This window comes from Anolis sagrei, chromosome 3 (assembly GCF_037176765.1).
Source record: "Anolis sagrei isolate rAnoSag1 chromosome 3, rAnoSag1.mat, whole genome shotgun sequence".
Lineage (NCBI taxonomy): Eukaryota > Metazoa > Chordata > Lepidosauria > Squamata > Dactyloidae > Anolis > Anolis sagrei.
The window spans coordinates 36,442,821-36,461,975 of NC_090023.1; the positions used below are offsets into that span (position 1 = coordinate 36,442,821).

The 19,155-nt window shown below is 37.8% G+C and overlaps 2 protein-coding genes across 2 annotated transcripts in view; one reads left to right on the top strand and one right to left on the bottom strand.

Moving 5' to 3' along the window:
• The window catches only part of IGSF11 (immunoglobulin superfamily member 11), a 254,314-nt gene that overhangs the window by 147,199 nt on the left and 87,960 nt on the right, over positions 1-19,155 (top strand). The window lies entirely within an intron of this gene.
• Positions 12,486-12,685, bottom strand: LOC132770049 (dolichyl-diphosphooligosaccharide--protein glycosyltransferase subunit 4-like). The gene has a single exon (XM_060766935.2). The coding sequence runs from the start codon at positions 12,683-12,685 to the stop codon at positions 12,572-12,574; it is 114 nt and encodes a 37-aa protein (XP_060622918.2). The 3' UTR covers positions 12,486-12,571.

A 19,155-nucleotide genomic window follows, 5' to 3' on the forward strand; every position in this document is an offset into this window, starting at 1 on the left:
GCCTTCCTCAATTATGCTATTGCTGTGATTTTATTGTATGCATTTTATGTTTCTATGCTTTGACTTTGTTGTACCCCGTCTCAAGCTGTTAGAAGTGATATGTAACAAAATGTATTATTATTATTATATAATTAAGGTGTGTGTGAAATGTGTGAGAGGTGTGAAGTTTTTAGAGGATTCTAAATACTTCACCAAACCACAGGTCTCAGGATTTGGTAGAATGGAACCATGACAAAGGAAATGTTATGAAATGGCTATAATATTATAGTGTAGATACATTCTCTATGTGTATATATGACCCATATGAGCTTCCTGTAGCACTTTATGCTTTAGAACATGCCTTATATGGAATGCCATTCTAATTATATGGTTCAGTAGAAGAAAGTAAAGCTGTGAATGCTTCCTACTCACTTATAGTAGAAAAAATGGAGCATGATATTACTAGCTCACTTTCTTTTAGAAAAAACCTTTGAAACTGAGATGCAGAATTCCATTGCTGTTGTTTTCTGGTCTGTGATGACCTCGCCATGGTCCAGAAAGGAGATTGGTACAGGCGGGGGAGTTGGTTTCAGATAATGGAGTTCACTTTGTTCCTGACCTGAGGGCAGATGTGTAGGGAGTTGCACTGGGAATGGCTCATCATAAGACTGTCATCAGTCTGTTAAAGTCAATACCAATTACAAGGCTATTAATTAAAAAAAGATGTGACTGCTGTATATAATGAATACAACTCTTTATTTTCCATGTAACCACAGTGCACAGAGCCAGTCTAACTGAGGTGATTCCCAAGGCATTGACTGTTTTTTAAAATGAAATCCCAGCTTTATAGGGTTAGTGTCAGTGCTACAAAAACATTGACACTGGCCAGTGTTTTTTCTATATATGCCTTTTATGTGCTTTTATATTTTGAGCACCCATTTAAGTCTGGTAGTTACTTCTTACATCACTTTAATTCCCTTATTATATCTCTAAAAGATGTATTCTTCTCCAATCTTATAATCCAAGTGTATGGCTGAACTGGAGATTTTGTGAGTGTGATTACAAAGTAGTTCTGGATCAACCATAGTGTAAAGCAAGGATAGGAAATGGATCATTCTGCCCCCATCTACACTGGTGGTTTTATGCAGTTTCAAACTGGTATATGAGAAATTTTCACTTTTTGAATGTTCACTTAGATTAGGTTGAAATGGGTATTCCAACTTTTCCTTCTGGTGTTAAGAAGACAAAGTACAGGAACTCTGGACAGTACAGAAGAGGAGTCTCTTTTTTTCCAAGTACTTTTTATAACTTTTTAAATGGCAGAATCCAGCATAACCTCTATGGCATCTGTTGTATTTTTCTCTGGTTTTTTCCATCCTATGTTTTTGGTTGTAATCTCTCCCAAGGTTTCAGCACAATCATTTGTCAGCCAAATCAACTGAGTTCTGAGGATTACATATGGAGCACAAGCATTGCTACCGTTAAGATATATTAATATTGTTTTTTTCAGCAGTTGCAGATCTTGGGGAAGAGGAGGAAACTCTCTCTGTGCTTGTCTCTTTCTGTGCTTGTCTCTAACCCCTCCTCCTCTTCTCTCTGCTTTATTTTTGTAACTATTTTTTAAAAGCACACCAGAAATATGGAGACCTGACCTGTGGCACAAAGCCCATGAGAATTGTGACAAGTAATTCACATGGAAGGGTGGATTTAAAGTAGTATTGAAAAGAGGGGAAGTAGGAAAGACTTTAGAAAGAGAAAATGTAAGAAATGAAAGCATCTTGATTTATGAATTTTGAGCTTTGTGATTCTTGATGCGTAAGCTTTATTTGCACGCCAAAATCATTTGGGTAGTTCTGAATATTCAGTTGTAATCCTATCTGGCTCTAATATCTAAAAGCCTGTTAGATATTAGAACATTAACTAATGGGAAAGGGAATATGTGTTGCTATTCTTTTTTAGTGCTTTGTTGGCAACTATAAGAAGAATTATTTGTAGCTGTAAGATGAAATGGAGAGGCATGTTTTTTGGGAGAATGGGAAATTACATTTTTTCTTGTTCTCTTGGATATTTTGTTAATTTGGGGGCTGTGAGACTTGGCAAAAGTGTCTTCCCATTTAGTATCAGAGTGAAGGAATGAAGCTTTAGTCCAAGTGAGATTTGGATTTTGCTATCATCACATAGCTAGATTTGATTGGATGGATAGTTCTGTGACATTATTATGCTAAGTGCATGGCAAGTGGTTGATTAATTACACATTACAGGCAATTCCAGAAATGGTTGGTCACTGACCCAAATTTTAGAAGAGAATTGTCCTTCACAATTGTACAGCAGGAAATTCCTGATGTGCAGTCATGCCTGGATTGATGTATTGCATATTTTCTGTCTTTAAAAAACTGTATTTTTCTACACCTCACTGTTCTACTCATGTGCAGATATATACAAATTTAATTAAATCAACGAAAATTCTTACAAGTAAAATACTGTTTCTTTATCATTTATTTTAGTGTGGATACTCAAGTTATCTCCCATGTTTGATTTTTGTTTTCCATGTGTAAAATGAGAAGTGGACTCAGTGCAGAGATTTATTTATTTATTTATTTATCACAGGTACTTTTACCCCGCCCTTCTCAACCCCCGAGGGAGGACTCAGGGCGGCTTACAAAAAAGGCACAATTCGATGCCTATACAATTTACACATAATATACAAAACCATAGTTAAAAGCAGTTATCACAGTTAAAACAATCAACACATCCTATAAAAGATGTGGTCATTATAGTGGAAAGGGTCGGTTTCACTAGCTTCCTTGCAGTAATTATACTGCATTCTAGGAAGTAGTTATTAGAACACTGGTACTGCCCATTATCCAACCTTAAATTAATTTTTCAATTGTGTTCATCTCCAGTTAATTCACAAGCTGGTACTTAGAGCTTAATTTGCGGTCTTTTCTGTGGTCCATGTTTGCTACCTTCAAAGCTTTGCTCAAGATCGCATGTGTTTGGTCCAGCATCTCATGTCACTTCAAATCAGTACTTGACCTAGAATTTTTAGAAGTTCCCAATCAGAAGATTGCCCTTTAATTTTCCTCCTGTTTCTACAGATATTCTAGGCTTCTTCCCAGTTCATCTAGAACTACCTTCCAATTTATAACACTCCTTGGCTGATTACAGCCCCCTGTTGGCTCTTGAAGAATGTGTGCAGGCACAAAAGCCATTTAGTTGTTGAAGTTTGCATAAATATTCAAAATATGGTGCAGAATAGAAATTGGGGGGGGGGGGGGGGGAGAGATAACAACTCCATGATTCCACACATCATTATATATTTATGTGAATCTGGAGTAGGCTCCTTCTGAGGGCCATTTTTGTCTTTTCATGAACTTTTGCAGGCTTCACTCCCCTCTGTCCCTGTAAAGCCTAGTAAAAAGGCCCATCCCAAAATGGCATGTTCCAAACAGAGAATCCTGGAGGGAGGATGTCTGTTGTTTAAATGTTATTTCAGCCTTCTAATCTTTTTTTAGGCCATGGAATCCACTTTGCCCACTACTACCTTAAGAAATGTGTCTTAGTATTCAAGATTCCATTTTGCTCAGACGACATGTAGTATTTTTATATGACAAATGTGCAAATCCCTGTGACCTGTGATGCACACCTTTCTGCTAACATTTTAAAATTGTAAACCAAGCTTACCTACCACTGTGAGTGCATATGGCAGTGCATATGGCAGTATGTCCTAGTTTGTTTACAGATATGCTGTATGATTCATGTGATTATAAATGCACAGTTGTTGTGTTCACTTTGTGCTTTCTGTTTCTGAGTATATTCATATGCCTTTTCCTTACAGGGACACATAAAAATTATAAAACTCCACCTGTTCATACAGTAAATGGGGAAATACAGCTACAATTTTTTTTAAAAAAATTAAAGAGCTATGTTCTGATTTTGACACAAAATAGCGGTTTCTTTAGTAACATTGTGGAACGCAAGGTGCTGTCTTATATGGTGTCAAACCATTAGTCCTTTGAGCTCAGTATGTCTGCATTGAATGTCAATAGCCCTTCAGGGCTTTGGCCAAAAGTCTTCCACAAAACTCCATTGAGATGCCAGTCCTTAGTTGAAGGCTTGCTTCATGCAAATAACTGATCACAAGTGTTTAAAAATATCTTCAAAACAAACAGAATAATGAAATAGTAGTGTATCATTGTTCAAGCATTCACCTCATAGATAATAAAAAACTTTGTGGAGGCAGATAATAGAACTATTTTACTTGACCTTACCTACTCTGTTGCATTTGTGTTGCTCCACTTGATCATTATCTCTATTTTGGAATCAAAAAATTATCGTATCATAAAAGACCACAAGAATCATCCGATCTACCCCCCAACATGCAGGAAACAAAGCACTCTTGACAGATGGCCATCTAGCCTTTGTTTAAAAACCTCCAGAGTAGAATGCTCCACCCTCCAAGGCAGCATATTCCACCGTTGAACACCCCTGACTGCCAAGAAGCTCTTCCCCTACAGCTTTCATGGCTTGTTGGATTTGAAACCAAATGGAGGCAATATGAGCAGAAATTATGTTTCAGCACATGGGACATCATAGGTGAATGGTAGGGACTTCCAGCACCCTACCACTGCCCACAGTACATGATTCTGACAATGGCTCAAGGAGAATTTGTCACTATTTTCAGTGGAATGTGGATTATACCATACGAGGCATTTGGAAATACCTTAAAGCAGTGTTGCTCAGGCTGTAGCACCAGCAATTAAGAATTTCCAATGTGCTAAATATTGCTACCATATTTGTGCCCATTAGCTTCTTTCTTCCTTTTCTGAAACCTCAGCAGGGGGCAGCTGCTAATATAGTTTGGGGAATGTTAGCAGACCAAGGATCACCACTTTGAGTAGCGCTCTTTTAAGGAAACAATATGGCCTTTGAACACTACTGCCCCGAATGTCATCTCTGTTTGTCTTGTCCATGATGTGTGCAGTCATTTGCTCAGTGCATTGTCATCCTATTATACACCTGATAATGTTGTAACATGAATTAAGTCAGTGGTTCTCAATCTGTGGGTCCCCAGATGTTTTGGTCTTCAGCTCCCAGAAATCCTAACAGGTGGTAGACTGGCTGGGATTTCTGGGAGTTGTAGGCCAAAACATCTGGGGACCCACGGGTTGAGAACCACTGTATTAAGTGAGCTTACACATAATGGAGCAGAATGGTAAACTGACAAAGGTTTCTATTTTCTGTAAGAGGTATATTAGGTTTTCAATAACCAGACCTTGGAAAAGTTACTTTTTGAACTGGCTGGGGAATTCTGCGAACACAGAGTTTATGATATGTCGCTTCACCTTAAGCGCTCTGGCCACTCTCTGCCACCCTCCCCCACCCCCCAAATATACTAATTAATTCCGAGAAGTTGCACAAATAAAGAATCCCCAATCTGGTGTAATCTATAAACTGCCAGTAGCCACCACCTATTCAAAAGGAATACCCATAGGCAAGAGAAGAGTTGTTCCACAGAAGGCAAAAGTCAATATGTAATTGAACTAACGAGATCAATATACATTTCAATAGAAAGTGCCTCTACCACAAACTGCTGTTCATTTACCTTGGAAAGATGAAAGGCTGCATCAAAACCACAGGGAATGTACACAGGTTAGATCATTGGATCTATGCTTCTGGCAGTAGGAAACTTTACACATTGATCTGTGCTCTCTTTGCTGCTGAAGGAGTTAAGAGTGTGTTTTTCCCCCCTCTCTCCCAAGACTTAGGTCTTCAGATGTGATAAGTTGCATCTTGGAAAAAAATGTTAGGTTGTGAATAAGGCATCCTTTGCTGGAGATATTAAAGAGAAGCTTGGTGGACTTAAACTGTATTATGCCTATGTTACAGGAGCTGCATTGGTTGCCAGTGTGTCTTCCAGCTCCACTAGAAATGGTGTACGCTGTTTACCAGAGCACTTTGTTTTACATTTTATGCCATCATAATGAATGACAAGGTTTTTACCTTTGGTTTTTCTCTTTTTTTGTGTGTGTGTATGCTCTTGTAGTATTCTTTGTATTAAATATTTGTTTATTATTTACTGTCATTTATTTATTTGTAATGTTCATTTTAATATTGCATTGGGATTTTTGAAAAATATGTAGGCTATCTTAACAGGAATGCATCCTTAAAGGTGTCCAAATCATATTTTTAATAGTTAGCAATCAATCAATATGTGCTTGAGATGCTATGTTTGCTACTAGGTTTCAGGAGAAGTTTGACCTAGATTTAACCAAGAACCTTCATTCCTTAAAAGTTATGTTTTTGTGATGTTCCATCTTACTGACTTTATTTGTTAGCATGGATGTTAGCATGGATTGTTGTTGTATTTGGGCATTGAATGTTTGCCTTTTATGTTTGGAGTCTGCCCTGAGTCCCTTTGGGGAGATAGAGCAGAATATAAATACATTATTATTATTATTATTATTATTATTATTATTATTATTATTATTATTATTGGAAAATCCTTTGTTGAGAGGTGATTAGGTATTCCTGATTGTTCCTGAGGGTGCCTGCCGGTGAAACGTCAGGAAAGACTGCTTCTAGAACATGGCCATACAGCCCGAAAAACCTACAACAATCCATTTCAAATACCGTTATCAATTTACTATACCAATCAAAGCACTCCTTGGCTTAAAATTAGCATCCTCTTGTGCTGTAACTGACTCAATCTTATCTAGATTGACCTTTACCTTGTTTATTCAAGTGCATTTATTCATTCAAGGGCAGATATTAGGGACCATCACTGATCTAACTTGGATATTATGGGGAAAAGGATTTCATTGCCATCACAGTACAGATAACATTTCATTCATAAAACTTTGAATGTCCTTCTCAGCCATTTAATGTAGATTTAAAATCACATAAAAGATCAGTCTTTGGAACCCCACAAAGTAGCTGCTATAAATCAAATAGTGATTCTCCACCTCTGTCTAGATCTTGTCCATATGGCAGGAGTGGATATCAAAGTGTCACTGTAAACTTAGGTGTCCTAAACACTGCTGTTAGTCCTGAGTAGAGTAGGCTCATAGGATTTACCTGTGTGCTGAATCCCCATTCACAATTGATTTCAGTAGGTCTACTGTACTTGAGACTTACTGAAAGGATGGTCGGCAACTTCTGTAGTATATAATCATGGCTTGAAATGGTTATGTGAATTTCATCATGAAAAATTAGCATTGGCTAATTTGGCAAAAATTACTAACTGGGTCGATGATGGCAATTTTGATCTCAAATTATGGAAGAATTGAAGTAGATGTAGAAAAATGTTTTCATCTAGGGAGAGTCAGAGGTTACCTGTCGCTCTATCAAACTGATGAAGAATAGGGAATCAGAGGCTGAACTCAATTGCTTGGTTAAAAAGAATCCAGTGCAAACTTTTCATGCTTCCTTCAATAAATGTAGTCTAGAAGATAACCTCCCTTGTGGAAGACTTCAAATCAATACAAGCAATTTACCTGCAAAATTATGCTAACCTTCTGAACAGGTTACAAAGGATGGATTAGGTTGGAGCAACTTTTGGAACCCTAAAAACTGGTCGATTGTGTGATTTTGTGCAATACAGTAGTGATAGATGTCATGAATGACTTTTCAATGACTTTGAAGCATAGGTTCTTTTATTGCAATTTCCAGTGTGAGAGGATATATCAGATTGCAGAAAAACATTTAGACAAAGAATGACATTAGACATACAGACAAACAGATTCTATGCATCTGTGTTGGATTCACAATTACACTGGTTAACAAACAAACAAAGGGGAATTACATTTTCACTCAACATTCACACACATGTACACACATCATCCACATGCATCCAAAATATTACCATATCCTTTTTTCCTTCCTTGGAGAATTACCTGTTAGGCCAGACCCTGCTTTCCTGCAGCCTGCCAACATATAGTTCCATAACTCAATAACTTCAAAACGCTGAAATGCCAAAACTTCTTTCCCTAAGAACAATGCCAAGGACCAGATCTCTGTTTTCCATACAGCAGAACCTGACTTATTACACAAAATCTAAGACTCCAAAAGCACACATCTTCCTCTTCCCTTGGGAAAGAAGCTCCAAAGTGACCAGACTGCTCCTGTGCAGATCTGCCACTCTCCATTGGTACACTATCTCTCTCTTTCCCATGGAGCAGAGCATAGTGGGTGGAACAGACTCCTCAGTCTGCCACATTTTGAGCATTATTAGACTGAGTCTTTTATAGGAATATTCTGTTGATGTAGTCCCCAAGTTGTAAATTAATGATAGACATCTTCCATCCTGGATCCATCTCAGTTTCCTGGCCAGATGTTGATCTTCTTGGTTGGTGTTGATCTTATGTTGACTTCCTTCTTAACATAAGGAATGGTGCAAACATTTCCTTAACTTGAAAGAACCATTGTCACAGTTCTTATCAATTCTCATTAGCATGTTTTGATCACATTTCCAGCAAGCAGGTAGTTAGTCATTGCAGGCCTTAATATTATACTGGTGTTTCCTAAATTATTAACTCCAACCACACATCCTTCCATTCTTCCATTCATTCCCACACATCATATTAAATTCATATTTGTCAAATCTGCACATTGAATTTCTTGTGACATAGATGCCACCATAGCCATGAAATAGATTTCGGCATGAGTTATGTCCAGAATGTACTTTTGTCATGTTTATAATCCCCTGATATACTGGGGAATCATATGCACAAACAATTGAAACATGCACCCAGAAGCTAACTTGCGAGCTGGTTAGACTAACTCCATGGTTTGCATATTAATGGGAGCTTCCCTAGTATTATTGCCAAAATCAGTGGAAATATCCTTCAAGGCAGTCTGAAGGCCAGTTGGGTCAATCAATCTTTGGAGGTAAGCATACTTATTAGTCTGCTGCTTTGCAGAAGATGATAGCTGTTGAATTGCTAGTGAATAAAGTGACATTAAACAACCTTATTTTCATCACAAAGGACACATGGGAACACCTTGATGCCTACTCTTAAGTTGTAAAACTCTCCTATGGGAGGATAGGATAGCCATCTTCCTGCTCTTCTTTTGCTGGCAGGAAAATATAATTTTATTTCAAGGAAGTTTTGGCTCTGAATTGCTTAGAATTATATAATCCAAGCACTGGGAGAGACCATAAGGGCTACCCAGTCCAAACCCCTCCTGTCAGATGGTCATCCAGCCTCCATTTAAAAATCTCCAAGGGAGATTCCCTTATACCCCAAAACATCATATTCCTTTATTGAACAGCTCTTACTATTAGGGAGTTTTGTGTGTTTTACATGCTTGAAAATTAATTTAAATGTGTAATTATTTTCCTATTTTGTATTTTAGTTCCATATATTTTACTATGATGATTAGATTTCAGCTGTATTTTGTTTCAATTTATGTCATGAGACACCTTCAGGTCCATACTGGGATCTCATTAAATAAATAAATGACAATAAATAACAAAGAAACTACAGTTGCCTTCATCACTAAGAGATCTCTTCCTCTTTTTTCAGGACATATATTGTCCCAGAAACCTATTTGGGTAGATATGTGGTTTCTGTTGACCTGGTACCTTGAACAAAGATTGGAAATCTGATAGCCTAATAAATCCTTTAAAAAGGAAGGCCACTTATAAATTTCTTGCTCAAAACAGAAGCATGCATTGTGCCGCAAAATTGTGAAGTTACTTACACATCATTTGGTACATACCTGGAGCAGTTGTTTTTCAAGTGTGAAAATGTAACACTTTATCGCCTAATAATTAAAGCACAGAGTAAGAAGTTGATCTCATTGAAATAGAAAGCAAGCAAAATCAAAATAAGACAGAATTGTGTGCGACAGTAAATTTTATTGCTTCTTTTTATTTGAAGGAACATTTCACAGGATTGCCAGGAACAAAAAAAAATATGCTTCTCTCTCTTTGAAGAACTCAAAATGGAGTTATGAATACACATATATACAAATATGTTACAGGGATTTAAGAAAGGGAAACGGGTGTCAGAGTTGTGTAATGGTTTGAGTACTGGACTAGGATGCCAGGAGATCAGGATTCAAATCCCCGCTTCACTGAGGAAAATCATAGTCTCGCAGCCTCAGAGGAAGATAAGAGTAACCCTCCGTAAAACAAACCTGGCTTTAGGGTCTCTATCCCTTGGAAATTATTTGAAGATGTACAGCACAAAGGAAGAGGGAGTGACAGTTAAATTCCTAGGACTCTGAATGGAACTGGATCCTTTACTGAAAAGTAAAATGATTGTGTGTAAATCAACCAGTAAATGGGAATATGAATTCCTTTACTCCTGGCTTTTGTTGTAAGGCTTTGTACTTTATCTTGATTATGGTTTTTGAGGCTTTGATGCCTATCACAGACCTTGATGCTTTTACTCTGTTTATATATGACTGTTGGTATTTTGGTGCCCTATTAACCTTCAAGCTCCGGATAAATATATCTCTTTACATGTAAACTGAGCACATTCTGAGAAAGAACTGCAGTGAAAGGCTAATTAATAATAGTTATATGCAATGCAGTAGCTTTCCATTCTAGGGTTTGAGCTAGCTACAGAACTGTGCATTAATTCAGTCTTACAGTATCCCGTGAGAGGATGCCAAATATTACTATCCACTCTAATAACATTTCTGTATGAATTTTAGTAATTGTTATGGATCACTGGGACTCTTTCTGAATTGCTATGTGAGAAGAGGGATAAATCAAACAAGTTCATTTGTTTGTCAAAAACCATGGGTCATCATAATATATATACAACACATAAGAAATGCCAGTGAATAGCATACACTGTAAAGCAGGGAGGTTTTTCACTGCTGAGAGGATATGCATGTCTTGTGATTTATAAGTGACCATTTAGAACTAGCTGCAGTTTAAACACTGAGTCAATTCATAGTCAACCACCAAAGTTATATAAAATAAAAGTCTTAGACAAAACTATGCTAATTGATTGTCTTACATTCTGGGTTGGTCATGCAATGTTTGAAAAATGGCGTATTTGTCTAGTTCCAACTGACATGGTGAACCTTTCCACCATCAGACATTTTATGATGTTATCCTTATTTTAATTCTATTCCCAAATAATTTTCCTAGGGATCTCATACAGTTGACAATGTGAGACTAATGTACTCCACTCATTCATGTCCACACATACATGCTGCTAAATTTGCAAATATATATTTATGGACATTTTATTTTATCACAGCAGACTAAGGGCATTGCTTGGAGACAAAGCTCAATGAAGATTAAATGCCAGCCTCAAAAATAAAGTTTCCAAGTTTGACTGTACATAAACAGGATTTTATGTATAACCTCCATAGCTACCTAGACATCTCTCACATATATTCTACCTTTAATTTGTCTCTTGTCAGTCTCTGTCTCAGTCATCTCCCAACAGATCTCAGGGTATGTCATAATGAGTCATTACAGTTTTACACTGTTTAAGCAGACTAGTAGACTGAAGCTGTTTCATTAAGCATTATAAGTAATTTTTCATCTGACATTCTGTTCAGCCTCAGCCAATGCATTTGGGAAAACATTCTGCACCTAGGTTTTAGCAGAGATAATTCCATTTTCTGCATTCAAATGATTCACCATTGGAATATAACAATATTCTCAAAAACTGATTTTGTAAACTTTTAGGACAACTTTTTCCATACCTTCTTCACTGGTAGTTTTATGGATGCATGTCTATTTAACTTTCTTGAAATTTTCCAAGGTGTTGGTTCACTAAAAAAAAAACCTACTTTATTTAGGCCAGTGATGGGAATCACATTGTGCTCCAGATTTTGTTAAACTGAAAGTGTCTGCAACTCTACCCAGCATTCTCAGTGTTGGAGGAGTTGCTATCCAATAGCATTTGGAGGACAACATGATTTCCAGGCTATCAAATGACTGGAGGAAAGGTCTGACTGTATTGTTGCCATAATGGAATGAATCTCAGACTAGAAGAAAGATGAGAAAACAAACTAATATTTGCAGGAATAGAATCAATATTTGGGGATATTTTGTGTTTATTGGCAAGTTTCTACTGACATTCTTAAATTAATCACAGTCAAAACAACTACCAGGTGTCAGATGAGGAACTTTAAGGGCTTATCTATATTAGCCAAAAACTCCACACTCACTATGAATGGACTGCTGGCTGTCTTCGTGGTGTACAATGGCTTCTGGTGAGTGTTGCTGGGATTTATGGTTTAGCCCCACTTTTATTGAAGTCAGAGGATACTCCACAGTTTTCTGGAAATTCCAGAATATCTCAGGGATTTGGGTCTATCTGGACAGCAGGATTGGGTTCAATTCTGTTTTTGTAACATGTTTCTATTAATAAATTTTGTTTGACAAAAAAGAAGCATTCAAATCATGTCTGCTCAAAGCTGGAGGGAGGCGGAAGGGAAGGCCCGGTAGAACGAAGGAGGCAGAAGGGGCGAGCCTCCAGCTGTGTGTGGTGGTGTCACCGAGCTGCTTCCACAGGTCCCGGGTAAAGAGACATCCAAGGCTCAATGCTTCATGGTGCTGGCAACAGGGCTCTGCTCTTTCCAGGGCTGTATCAGCTGTGATGGTGAAGCTGAGTGGTCATTCTTGCTTCTTGGGGTTGTTGATGGCTATGTAGTGAGAGAGGATGACCAGCAAGAAGAGGGAAACCACCATCATGTAGGCAGAAATGGCCAGCTGCATGTCAGTCACCATCCTAGCGGCTCAGATTGTCCCAGGGCCATGTCTTCCTCTTCCTCCCCTTGTAGTACCTTCTGGGAGGAGGAATTTTTTTGAATGATCCACTGTCCAGACTGGATACAGCTGCATTGGCCGCCCTGAGTCCCCCCTCGGGTGTGAGAAGGAGTGGGTTACAAATGCAGGAAATAAATAAACAAACAACCATTTCCCTGTTCTCTTAGCACAGGGGAAAGGGATGGAATATGTCTGTATCACTGCTGCCACCACTTCTAACTGGTCACGAAACTCCATCCAAACTACTGGCTATTGCAGATACCTCTGTTGATGGCAGAGCAGGGCATCTGCAATGAAGGGTAGCTCAAGTGCCCTGTACTGACTTCAGTTGAGGCACCCAAGATGGTCAGGAACTCGGGTGGAGCTCTGTGGCCCTGCTATGAGTGGTGGTGACACAGAGAAGATGACAGCACAGCAGAGTGGATGCACTCCCAAGGTGTCCAGATAACAATCCCAATGTGCTGGATCTGGAGTTGCTCCAGGGTAGACACTAAGTTAAATTGTCTGGCATAGATGTGCCCTAGAATCCAAAACAATTATCTGGTTTGAAAACGAGGGTTTCCCCTTTTGGATGTTTAGGGAAGTTTAACAAACTCTGTGTTACACCTCTTGAATTTATGGTGATATCTGAGTGTATGAACTGCTATTGCAAACTTTCAGTTGTTTTCTGTATGTCTTAAGATGATATAAGAATATTATACAGCCTATGGGCTGCATTTTGTACCCCATTCCTGTACAGAAATGTGAGGTACACAATCAGAATAACAAAATAGCAAAATTTACCTTTGAAAAAAGGTTTTCTCAGAAGTCCTAGTCCATCACTCAAACTATATTGGCTATCCTGATAGAAAAATATGGTTGCAAAGCTTCTCCTGTCCTTTGCATTCCCTTTCTGAATCTTAAAAAGCCTCATACTTTCTGAATTTCCTACACTGTTTCTTTTCTATTACTGTAGCAGGCGGCTTTATATCTGATCTCAGTACAATGTCTAAAACTGTGTTCTATATCTCTTCAAAATCCCTTCCTGGATTTTGTGATTTTTGAAAAATTGCCTGCCTGTTTTATTGTGAGAGGGTACTTTTGGCTGTGTCGTTTATTTCTGATTTATTTTCCTAATATTTGGTGACATTTTGTTCAGAATCCCCCTTTACATATGAATGTCCCTAAATTGATTCATATTATTGCCTAAAATCCTTTTTCAAAGGTATTAAACCATTAGACTATGAATTGCAATTATTTTGCAGAAATTATGAGCTTCAGCCAAATTTTACAATATCTTGATCATGCTATCTGCCACTAGAAACAGGTGGAATTGAGGGTTCTATGCATGTAAGAAGTAGACAAGTCAAATGCAACTTGGGTTCAACCCATGTACTTGAACAGAGTGATGGCAGAAGGAAACAAGAGAGCCAATAGTAATAACACTAGTTTGTGTGTGTATGTGTGTGTGTGTGTGTGTGCGTGTGTGTGTGTGTGTGTGAGAGAGAGAGAGAGAGAGAGAGAGAACAAGCATCTGTTACACACACACACACACCTTTTAAAAAATGAGATAAATATCTCAGATTGGTGAGATCCATGGTAGGAAAATGTAGAATAATCAGTCTCATTCCTTGTTGCCTACATTGGCCAGAAACCCCAAATCAGGCCAAAACTCACTCCAGGATGTCCAAACAATGTCTGTCCCCTCAATTGAGGTTAAAATCAGTTAACCTAGTTTGGGTGAGCAGAAGTTGGAGAAAGGTCAGGGATTTTGCCAAAACTTCAGAGCAGCCCCACACTTCAGGGTTGGGGTAAACAGCTGGACCAATACTAAATTGAATTGATCCATTGTCTACATGGGCCAGTTCCACCATCCCCTTTTTCTTACTCTCCACAGTACAGCGAAAGGGTGCTGGAACCTAGCCTTGCTGTAGTTTGTCACCACATCATGTGTCCATGGAGTTCTGGAGAACTCATGACTGTTGCCTGGTGCCTTTGCTGACATAAACAAAAGCACTCACATGAACTGATAACAAGAGGATGTGATTGATGTGCCTAGAAAGGGGGGTGGAATTTACTATTGTATCTTTTGTTGCCAAGGTCAACTAGCTATGGATCGCTGAAGCTCTGTGACAGGCCGTGGTACTGGTGATAGCCCAGGTGATCATCAAATGGTGCCAAATCAGGTTTGCTCATACTTTTGCCGCTGCCGTGGTTTGCAAGCAGATAATGTAAACAGCTCCTCATACTCAGGAGCTGGTCCAAAGCAGCAATGATTCTGACTGACCTCAGATTTTGTGAATGGATCCAGTTAAAAAAAATAATGCCAATGACCAACCCCCTTATCCCCAGTCCAAATCGGAAGAAATAAGCAGGAAGGGAGGAAACTTCCATATATCTTTGGCTATGGAATTCAAAGGCATCTCCATGATAGTCTGGATGCATGATCAAATATATCAAATGCCTTAGCTGACCTAGGCTTAAGTCTACGAAAGCTTATGCTATCAACTTCTTTCTCTTAGGCCCCTTCTGCACTGCCATATAATCCAGATTATCAAATCAGATAATCCACATTATCTGATTTGAGCTGGATTATAAGAGTTTACACTGACATGTAATCCAATTCAAAGCAGATAATCTGGATTTTAGCAATGGCAGTGTAGAAGAAGCCTTATTTAGTCCCAAAGGTTCTGCAAGAATCCTTTGCATATCTTTGGTTGTAATTAAATCATGTGCGTTTGATGATGGTGTGATATATAAAAAAGACCTCCACCTTTTATTTAGGGGTTATCATTTTCTTTTTAAAGCATGTTCTTTCTTTCTTTCTTTCTTTTTACAGATGCGTTTTCCTGTATACCAGAGTGTCCTTCTAGGAGTGTTTGTTTTCAGTTTGTTACCTTTTTTTCTCCATTAGGTATTTTGCAAAAGGTTTTCACCAAGCTATCCTTTAAACTCCCTTTTTTTTCTTAACAATTGAACTTCTAAAAATGGGCTTACTATTTCAGGTGTTGAAATATTTGTCTGTATATGTACATGCTTCTTGACCAAGTAGTTAGATCTTTTAATCCCAGAAAACAGTCCAAGTGTCTAGTAAGTAAATATTAGCATTCCCTAAAGATTTGGTGACACTCATTTTCTAATGCAAATATTTTAGTTCTACTTGTTTGAATAAGTACCCTGGACTCTCTTGGTGTGTGGTTCTATGTAGTCTTGTACCCATTGGGAGAGTGATGTTAGAAATGCATTCCAAATAATCAGACACTAAAATTTTGTTGAAGCTCCAGTTATTTGGGCACTGAGACTATAAATAGCGTCAATCATGAAAGGAAAATCCAAAAAGCCTTTGAATTTTCCCCCAACAAAAATATTTTTCCAGGTTCTATTATGTTTTATGGTTGTTCCTTACATTCTTTGTTATCAGCACAAACTAAAATGAAATATTACAACTCATTGCAAAGGACTCAGAGTAATGATAAACTTCTACCTTCCTACAAAAGATTCTGAAAGGCAAACTTAATTGTAGAAATACATTTGACAGCAGGTTTGAGATTCTTTCATTACAGATTTATCCCAGTGCTGCTACTTGAGATATGCTTTGTTTTTTCAAGATATGCTTCCTCCAGAATAAAATATGACAAGAACCAGGACCCATTGCATATAAAATATGCACTCTTTCATTGAGGTGTTTTACCATTGACTTTCCTTGCCAGATTTTGCAGATTGTTATGGTAATGATTGTGATGCCATTCTACTGCTGCTTCAAAAAAATGCAGTAGCTTCCTCGGTTCAGATTAAGGGATTTGTGGCATTGCTTTGTATGCTTAGATAATACAACAATATTGAGAAAATGATGCTTAGTAGAGAGAGTGATACAAACAGTCTATGATCTGAAGCATCTACAAGATTTTCAGCTGACTTTCTGAGATCACTGAAAACACCATATTTTACTCCCTTGGATGAACCATAGAAACTCAGATTCTCTGTATTTTCTCTGAGAACAGCTTGCCAAGAGGAGCAGGATAACATCAGAAATAAATATCATTTTGGATGGGAGTTCATTTCCCCAGAATTAATTCAGTCTGACATGGAGTACAGGAACATGTGCCATCTGGTCAAATCTGACTTGGGTTTCTGAGCAAGGGGGAGGGGGCAACTGATACTTTTGTGAACAGGAGAAGCAATAGAAACAGTAATCCCTAGGCACTGAACATGTAAGATGCTAATCAGAAATTAAAATAGGTCTATAAACATACGGACTACAAGTTAAAGAGGGTCAAGATTATAATCTTTGAGGAAATGAACTATATTCTTTCTCAACATTCCTGAGCACAACACTGCATTATTGTCATCTTTGGAATTTAATTCATGTTATGTGCAGTTATTTTACAAATTAAACAGGACCAATGTGGCAATGACAGTATATCTTATTGGTTTACCAATATTTATCGTCTTCATTTTTTCTTAGAAGGCATTCTTTAGTCTGGTGAATAAAAAGAAATGATCTTATTCACCAGACAATGTTCTGTGCATGAGGTGCAGACCCATAGCCAGGATTTTGATTCGGGGGGGGGGGGGAGTTCAGGGGGGGCTGAGTTTCGGGGGGACTGAGTCTGAGTGAAAGAGGGTCTACCCTAGTAAACCTTTTGTATCATTACCCCAATACCCCCATGCATATGGGATATATTGAGTATGGTGATCAGATCATGATATGAATAAACAGAACAGTTTAAATAATACACCAGTAAGGCCTTTTCGCGAACCACCATGAGAATTTCGGGGAGGGGGGGCTGAAGCCCCTCAAGCCCCCCCCCCCCCGGCTACATGCCTGATGAGGTGGGATCTGCAATCAATTGCCAAGAATGGCCTAAGGTCCACTTGATGTCGTGGTTTTGCCTGAAAGCAGGGTGTGAGTTCCTATATGCTGCTGATCCATTCTGAAGATTTAGTCGATCACTGTTTTGTTTTATGTAGGGATACAAATTTTGGTTTATTTTTCCCTATGTGTGAGATAATAATTTTAGCAATGCTCTACACAGTGCTTTGGAACTTCAGTGAGGAAAATTAATTTGTAATATGTGTTTTCATGAAGAAAATGTGTGCTTTGTGCAAAGTACAGTAGTCCCAGTTAACTGTAACTCAGGCAACCGGAACTTAGAAGCAATTGGCAAAAAAATGAAGAAATAATATTTTGAATTAAAAGGCTTTTGTTATAATACAGTGAAACAATAAAAATGTGTTACATTAAGTTATGTTGTCTTCATTTATCATCATTTACTTTTAATTGCTGTGTTTCAATATTAATATTGCGTCAATACAGAGTTTATGGATATAGTATGGGCTAGAGTATTAGGCCTATTTTAATAGTAACTCTCAATCATAAGCTACATTTATTCAGCACCTACCTATTTATTTATTTATTTATTTAGCAGTTTTGTATACCGGTCTTCTCACCTCCATCGAGGTGAGAAGTTAACCATGGGTGCCAGTTAACTGAGAGTCTATTGTATATTAATTCCTATGCATGAAATGCACATCCAGAAAAAGTTATGGGGGGGGGGGGAGGGTTGAGTAGGAAGCTGTATATTTGTACAACCTGTGCTGAAGATTTGAGTGAACTTTTTATGTGTACATTTTCTGTTCAGAATCAAACATGGCTGTGATTAAAAATCCATTTTCTGAGTAACAAAACCATATATAGTTGGGTTTTTTAAATAAAAAAATCATCAAATGCAAATAATTGTGCAACTGTTTCAGTTTTCTTTGGTGGGCTAACTCGAGTGTATCGTGAATATAGTATTAGCAATAATTTTTGGCATTCATTATTTAGATTTTTTTTCTATAGAAGAAACATAATTTTCTACCTGGAAATATTTTCTTTGAGGAAAATCCCTTTTCATATATCTACAAACAAATAATATTTTCCACACAGAAAATGCTGTTTCCTGTGTAAAAAAAATGCTAAGGTTAGGGACTTGTTCCATGTCAAATTCTGCAATATTTTGCACAGAAACAGCAGTTTCTGCCAAGAAAGCAGAATTTTCTACATACATATCATTTTAATGTAGAAATATAATATAATATGAATTTTTTTCACAGAATAAGATCTGAACAGAAAGGAGTTGGAATAATATTGCTAAAATTAGTCTTCATTTCCTTTGAGAACAAAATAGAAAATTGCATTCTTGTGTTCTAGTGGAGACAGTACACTGGGTCTGGACTTGTGGAGGTAAAAACAAATGATGAGTTGCAGGCCAAGGAATTGATGGAGTTTGAGGGATAGATTCTGGAATTAAATAAAATGTATATCTGGTTTCAGATCTTGTCAAAACAAGTTCCTTGCTGTGAACTCTCCCAGCTGAGTCTTATTGTCCTGATCTGAGTTAATTATGATCTTTGGGTGGCAGCAATACATTTTATTCTAATTTTTTTTTTTGCTGAAATTTCCCATTTGC